Here is a 7500-nt window from a genome sequence, read left to right as displayed (position 1 = left end):
CTACATTTAAAATGGTAGATATAATTGATCCTATTTCCGACACACTCTCCCATGTGCTTTCTCTGGGGAAGCACATGTAAGTCCAAGAAAAAGAATCTATAATGACTCAAAAAACAATGACTGGCATCAGTGAACATAATTCTAGCACTGTTTTCAAAAATTTTCTGCATGAACTGCATCCTGAATTCGTAGGCCCGCAGCAATTGCTGCATCTCGTCGTGGTCGGAATACTGAAGCCTCTGCACGTAGCTGCGTTGGTGACTTTGATGTCTGCATTTGGTGATCACATGTAAGTTCCAGAGGGTATAGATGCTGAATTGGCCTCTCTAGATGTGTCTTTCCGGCCCGCAACTTCACCGCTCGGACTACGTTGTCTTTTCCTTCATAGATTTGCTCCACTATTCCGAGAGGCCACTTGCCGCGATTCTTATCCTCTGCTCGTATGATCACCACATCTCCCACCTTCAAAGAGGTTGTTTGACCTTTCAGATTAAGATTGTGTCACTCTCGGAGTGCAGTGAGATATTCCCGCGTCCAGCGTTTCCACAGTGCGTCTTTGCAAGCTCTGATATGCTTCGCTCGTTTGCGTAGATCGACGTCGGCCTCTCTCCATGGCTCTGTCTCAGGCAGAAGATTGGACTTCGAGAACAGAAAACTAGCTGGTGTGATAAGCGGAAGCTGAACGTCGTCTTCAACATAAGGCAATGGGCGTCGGTTGAGTTGAGTCTCCACTTCCAGTTAGACATCACAGAGCTCGGACCAGGACAGCATACCGCCACCAACGGTTTTATAGAAAGCACTTTGAAAGAGGCCCACTAAACGATCGAATTGGCCACCCCACCAGGGTGCTCTGCTCAAGTTGAATCTCCAAAGAATTTTCTCCGCTGCTAGGTATCCTTGGAGCTCCTCATCTCTCTGAACCTTCTTTAGCCATTTTTCCGCCCCAATAAAGGTCCGCCCGTTGTCAGAGTAGATAACCGAAGGTCTTCCATGACGTGCAATCAAGCGTTTCAAACTTCCGAGAAATGTTTCAGTCTCCAGGTTTGGCAAAACTTCTAGGTACAGGGCTCTTGTCAAGCTGCAAGCGAACAAACCTAAGTAGGCTTTCCCTTCTTGCCGTGAAGACTTGCGGTACTTGATAGGCCCGGCGAAATCTACTCCCACAACTTCAAATACACCAGCTGCCTTTGTTCTCTCTTGTGGTAGAAGGCCTGGTGGTGGTTTGGCTAACGCAACAGCTTGGAACCTTTTACATCCATAGCACTTCTTCACAGTTCTTTTTACGAGTCGTCTGAGACGAGGAATCCAAAATTGCTCTCTGATTCTTGCCATGGTGAGGCCATCTCCCCCGTGAAGTGTGGCATTGTGAGCCTGTTGAACGATCTTCTAGGCAAGGATAGTGGAATCTGGTATATAAATTGGGTAGTCGCCCTGCAGCCGCCCTCTGCAGTCTAATAGTCCGTCATCATTCTTTTGCAGGTTCAATGTCAATCTATCTTCCTCCATGCCTTTAGCTCCACGTGCTTGGACTTGACGTACCCAGAAAAGCTCTTGGTTTTTTATTTCTTCAGTCGTGAGTGGACCATTGATTCTTTGAGGTTTTGACTTCTTTGCGTTGTCAATGAACCGCCTTATCCACGCACAGACTCGCAGAGTTCGCCAATAGGAAGTCTTGGAGAGGAGGTCATCAAGTTCATCATTCGCGTCTACGGCGAGGGCAAACAGCTCTTTTGTAGGCTTCACTTCTGCATTTGATTCTGTTGTAGGTGTGGTTACTATATCAGGAGGCCAATTTGTAGGGTCTGTTAGCCAGGTCGGCCCCTTCCACCACAACTGATTTCCCTCGGTGAGCATCCCACCTCTACTGGCATAGTCTGCGGGGTTGTCTTTGGTAGGCACATGCCGCCACGTTACATTGTTGTGGTCACGAATTTTCCGCACACGGTTGGCTACAAATTGCTTGTAATCCCCATTTCCGCGTATCCAATGAAGTGCTACGGTGCTGTCCAACCAGCAATGTAGAGAGGTTACTGGAAAACCTTGAAGTGCATCCAGAGCATTTGTAACGAGGTTTACCGCCATGTGGCCAGAGACTAGTTCTCGCCGAGGTATGGTCAGCCCTTGTTTGGCCAATCTTGCTTTCGCCGTCACCAATCCTTGACTTTCTGACGATGAGTGTGTGACGACAGCATATACGACTGCTGCAACACCCCTTCCGCTAGCATCTCCGAAGACATGGAGCTTAATTCCCTCGATAGATTCTCTAATAGATGTCAGCGATCTTGGACAGTTGATTTTCTGGGGCAATGAATTCTCCCACTTTTTCCACTGGCGAGTCAGAGTAGGCGGAAGCGGTGCATCCCACGCGCATTTCTTGTCACAGGCATCACGGTATAACAGCTTCCCTTGAAGTGTGATTGGAGCCACAAGTCCAAGAGGATCATAGATCTTGGCAACCTTTCCCAGAATGCCTCTTTTGGTTGGCGAGGAAGCATCGACTGGAAACGTGATTCCAAAGTCGTCGGTTGACTTGTCCCATTTCAAACCAAGCAGGCCACATTCTCTTGGTTTTACTCTCAACTGTTGCTTTGCATAGCTTAAGTCGTCTTCGCAGTCGGCTGTTGGATCATCTTCCAAAGCTTTCACGTTAGAGTGCCACTTGTGAAGGTGGAAAGCAGCTTGACTAAAGATATCGATGGTTTCGATCTTCTTCTCCTTGACTTCTGCGGTGGTCGCTCCTCCCATCAGAAGGTCATCCACGTATAGCTCATGCTCAATCTCTCCCACGCGTTCTGGGTGCTCAGCACAGCAGGTATCTAAATGATGTCGCATCACGCCACTAAGTAAGAAAGGTGAAGGCCCCAACCCAAACAGTGCCCTGGTAAACCTGTATGTGCGTACTTGATGAGGGTCCTCATTACTTAACCGATGGAAGCGAAGAGCGTCTCTATCCTCTGGGCGAATACGCACTTGGAGGAATGCCTTTTGAATGTCTCCGGCAAGGGCTACTGTGTAGAATCTTCCTCGTAAAAGCACCTTCCATAGTTGATTCTGTAACGGCGGTCCGATTTCAAGACAGTCATTAAGAGAGGGTGCTGACTCGTATGCTCTTGCAGATGCGTCGTATACGATTCTCAGTTTCGTAGACTCTGCACTTTCTCTCAGGACGGGCTTGTGGGGTATGTAAAATTCGCGCCCTTTTGGTTCCATGCTAGCTTCTTCAATAATTCCTTCTGTTAGCTGCTCCTGCATGATGGCACGGTAGTTTTCTAGCTGCCCCACTCTCTTTAGTCGCTGTATAAGGCTTGAAAGTCGTTTAAGACTTCCTGATTTATTTGATGGTAATGGCTGGTGGTCACCTTTCCATGGAAGTCCACTTTCATACCATCCCTTAGGGCTGCGCTGAAGTTGTTCCAGGAACTCTGCGTGCACCACGCTCTGGTCTCCACTAAGTGGGTCTGCGATTCCTAGGACATCCATGCGGCATAGATCCTCGTAGTCACTTGGCATAGTATGGGCCAGAAACATGCTATCCACATCTCCTCCAGTCCCTGGGGACATAATGGTCCACCCAAATTGTGTATTCAACTGGTTCACCAACTGCTCCAGTTCTCTGAGGCTCGCAAGTCTTGACCTTGGCATAGCTGCTTGCTCCTAGTATTACGTGCACAGGGAGTAGACTCTTAGTATCGGTGTCCTCCATGTGTACGCCTCTCAGATGCTGGTATCTTGCAATAGTCTCCTTATAGTTGGGATTTTCCACTGATAGAAGTTCCTGTCGTTCAACTCTAGTCACATTCACTGGCAAGTTATAACTTCCTCTGGTATCACTCACGATGACGTCATAAGTTTTGCTCTTTCTGGTTACAACTCCAACAATAGCTTGGACACGGCGAACAAGGGTACGAGCTGGGGTTAACTTTAAGCGGTCTAGTAGGTAGCCTGAAGCGTAGGAAACGGTTGCTCCTGTATCTAGTAATGCCCTGCACACCACGCCATTCACATTCACAACAACTATAGGATGGCAGACCCTCTCTCCCCCTTGCGTTGCTGTGAGAGCCACCCCATCGCTGACTGCCGCTTGAACACTGGTAGACGTCCTATCGCAAATAGAAGAATGATGCCTTTGTTTGCAATGAATGCATGTTGCTCGACTTCGGCACTGCGATGCGTTATGCTGTGCTTTGGTGCAGTTGAAACATAAGCGTTTGGTTTGTAAAATTCCACGACGCTTTGCTGAAGACTTTACGCGCTCACATTCCCACGATTTGTGAGTCACGCCATCGCAATAAACACACGCGCGTCGTCCCGCGGGATCCTGATCGTGGGCGTAGAAACTTCTATGGCGTGGCGAACGCGAAGGTGCCGACGAAAACTTCCCGTTCGCGTTTCCTGATGGTTCGGTCGGATGGATTTCTTTCCATTCCTCTAAAGCTTGTAGTAACTGAGAAAATCCCTAGTCTTGCCAGGCAAAATTTCCTCTTACAAGCTCGGATTTGATCCCAGGTAATTTGTCGAGAATGCCACGCACCATTGATAAACAACCCGACAACCTTCCCAACGCGTCTAAGGACTGTACGTTATAGCTCAATGACTGGCAGAATTTATGAATCTTGCCTGGCTGGGAACCAGTTATTACAGGCAAGGAATTAATATTATCGATATAGGCTCTGATGATTTCGCTTGTGTTTCCGTAGTTAGTCTTGAGAATATTCTTTGCCCGATCGTATCCTTCAGAATTGAATGGCAACCCGTCGATTGATTCGCAAACGTGACCTTCAAGGAGCTCTTTCAGATGAGCAAACTTTGTAACAGCCGGCAATTCGGATGCGTCGATTTCCGCTTCAAATTTGTTCCAGAAAGAGAGCCATTTTTCATACGTCCCATCATACTTTGTAATAATTAGCCTGGGTAATTTGACATTGCTCTTCGATGATTGCTTTGTTGTGGCCGATTCTAATTTAGCTTTTTGCTCGAGTTTAAGCTTGTCGAATTTGAGGTCGCTTTCCCGTTTATCGTTTTCTTTTTCCATCGTAGACTCTTCGAGGTGGCGAGTCAGGCTCAAAATTTCCGTGTCTGCTTGCTCAATGCGTTGTTCAACTTCACCTCCCCATTGTTCCACGTTCTCTAACGTTTCTCCACTCATAAGTGTTTCCTTTTCGATGTTCAACCTCAGCTCCTCGATTGATGCGACGACCTTTCTCAGTGCCTCTCTGTGGCGCATGATTTTTTCTACGTTAGCCTTCTCGACGATCGAAGCAGTCTTCGATCATGTCAGCGTCAACAGTTGAAATTCAGCGTTTAGTTTCTTGATATTTTCTTCCATGTTACAACAAATAAGATTGAAGTGTCCCGTCGGAGGTGCCACTTGTGTGGGGAATAGGAATAGATGGCCCACACTGTCACAGTTCAACTCTTGTCCTTTAATTCCCGAAGTATATAAGTCTTCACAGATTCTCACTAGTAGATCGAAATCACCCCAAAAAAAATAATCCAAAAAACATCTATATAATATTTCAAAGCTCAAAGATTCTATTGTTCTGGCACACCCTGGATTAACATGATATGATTGATTGGATCAAGACCCGATGGAAATCCAATTACAGAAATTATTAAGAATTTCGCCAAACATCAACAAACCTTAATAATGAGCCTAACAATAAGTACTACATTTAAAATGGATATATAATTGATAGTATTTCCGACAAAGAAAATGCACTTTCCTTCTGTCCGTCTGGGTCTGTGCATCGGTACCTGTTAAACGCGAATTGCCTAGACTCAGCTACTTCACTCAAGTGGTGATTAACAATGAGACAATTTAGACATAGAACACCACATTAGGACCAGTGCTAGGGTTTCTTTTCAACTCTCGCTCAAGTCGCTGTGGGTGCGAGAGGTCCCGAGTTCGACTCCCGGACAAGCCCTTTTATACAGCAATGTTTATAGATCAAGAACTTGCCGTCAGTATCACGCCCCAACATACGGCACACTCTTCTTTCGCCATTGGAGGTCAACTTATCAAAATTAATCATAAATTGGAAAGCTTGGCAAATTCGTCTCACCCCTGCGCATGATTAGCACATTCATGCCACAAACGTGTCACACCAGACCTCCCGCTTCTGTTCAAGTTAAAAAGCTTGAAGCAAGCATAGGATCCTCGCATCTTGGTCGAGTTGTCTTCTAAACCACAGAGCTGGATGACATTAAACTCTCTTACTCTTAAGATTTAACGTTGACAAGTGGTCTTGTGACATTTCCATAGCTGGTGGCTCGTGTCACTTTTGTGCCTAATCCCAAGCTTTCTTCCGACCTGATGGTCTCTTCAACAATATATCTGATCACGGACGACGAGGTGTCGCGGCAAAAACAGACGATGCAAATGAGAAGCTCAAGGAATCGCGGTGGCGAACATTTAAGTGCAAATCGCATAATTATCACTTACCCAGCGTGGTTCCGGGAAACGGGGAATATAGCGCCCACTTCGCATGCGGGAGGTACCGAGATCGACACCCGGATTTTCCACAGGCAGCCTGTTGTATTGTTACCAAGTTTAATCATGTCATGTCTGCGAGTCTTTCCTTGGAATGAAGAGCAGTTTATCCGCTGTAAACTTCTAAACAAGGTCTCTATTGGTTCAACGATGGGAACTCCTGTTCACCTGGTGACTGTGAAATCACTGGGACATTCACGGCAAGTGACAGAAAAGGAGCCTCACGGAGGAATGAGCACCACCTGCTGATTTTTTCAGGAAACTTGGAATCCTCCATTTTTTAAAGCTGTTAATGTTGACCCGAAAAACGCCCGTAATCAACTCTACAGATGAATGAAAATCGCTTTCAAGGCAAAGACCTCACCCATAAACTCGCTTTGACGAAGGTGACGAAGTGATCTTCCGATTGGCCCCTTAGTCATGGCCAACCTTGAGTTGTTTGCCTACAGCTGGCAAATGCCAATCAAAACTAAGCGTCCCTGGGTAGGCTTCAACCACCAACCTTTCGGTTAAGAGCCGAACGCGCTAACCGATTGCGCCACAGAGACAGGTATGAACGCTTGGCCGAGCACAAGATTGGATAAACTTCCTCTCAATCTTGACCACGACTATGCGATGAGCCTTCTAAATTCCTGCGGCCATTTTTTCTTGTCCTTTTCAGACACGAAAGTAGCACTGTCGAGAAAAAGAACAACCAAACCAGAACGTGTTGTTAACGATCCTTTGATTTCCTTCTACTCATGCCTCACTTGCTTCGTTATTTCCAACAGCTGTCCACAAAACAACCAGCCCACAACGTCTTTGAAGAAATTTTTAACCTTCCTTTGATTTTTTTGCACTAGTGGTAACCCTTGAGAGCATTTATTCCGTGCACTTACACTCCAGTATCTTAATGTTTAATTTCACGGTGACAACTCTATTTCGCAAGAATCTTCGAGTTTCACACACACCAAAGACAAAGAAACTTTAAAAGCAAGCCTGATTTTAAATACGCTTTTTGCAATGCCTGA

The 7500-nt window shown here is 46.3% G+C and overlaps 2 protein-coding genes and 1 non-coding gene across 3 annotated transcripts; all 3 read right to left on the bottom strand.

Moving 5' to 3' along the window:
• Positions 1-153: 153 nt before the first annotated feature.
• On the bottom strand, positions 154-1332 carry LOC138025828 (uncharacterized). Its single transcript, XM_068872985.1, has 2 exons — positions 774-1332; positions 154-482 (listed from the first exon to the last, which is right to left on the bottom strand). Exons 1-2 carry the CDS (start codon positions 1330-1332, stop codon positions 154-156), a joined length of 888 nt encoding a protein of 295 aa, XP_068729086.1.
• A 54-nt stretch (positions 1333-1386) lies between these two features.
• LOC138025827 (uncharacterized) lies at positions 1387-3510 on the bottom strand. Its single transcript, XM_068872984.1, has one exon. The coding sequence runs from the start codon at positions 3508-3510 to the stop codon at positions 1387-1389; it is 2124 nt and encodes a 707-aa protein (XP_068729085.1).
• A 3454-nt stretch (positions 3511-6964) lies between these two features.
• Positions 6965-7038, bottom strand: Trnak-cuu (transfer RNA lysine (anticodon CUU)). Its single transcript has one exon. It is a non-coding gene; the product is annotated as a tRNA-Lys (tRNA).
• Between the last annotated feature and the right edge of the window lie 462 nt (positions 7039-7500).

Source organism: Montipora capricornis, chromosome 12, assembly GCF_036669925.1.
Source record: "Montipora capricornis isolate CH-2021 chromosome 12, ASM3666992v2, whole genome shotgun sequence".
NCBI classification, from domain to species: domain Eukaryota; kingdom Metazoa; phylum Cnidaria; class Anthozoa; order Scleractinia; family Acroporidae; genus Montipora; species Montipora capricornis.
This window is presented reverse-complemented; position numbering and strand designations above follow the sequence as displayed.

Excerpts from the sequence above, each read along its gene's own strand:
- LOC138025827 (XM_068872984.1), bottom strand. The coding sequence starts at position 3,510 with ATGCCAAGTGACTACGAGGATCTATGCCGCATGGATGTCCTAGGAATC.
- LOC138025828 (XM_068872985.1), bottom strand. The coding sequence starts at position 1,332 with ATGGCAAGAATCAGAGAGCAATTTTGGATTCCTCGTCTCAGACGACTC. Across the intron at positions 483-773 it reads CTATAAAACCGTTGGTGGCG|GTCAAACAACCTCTTTGAAG; the intron begins GTATGCTGTCCT and ends TTAATCTGAAAG.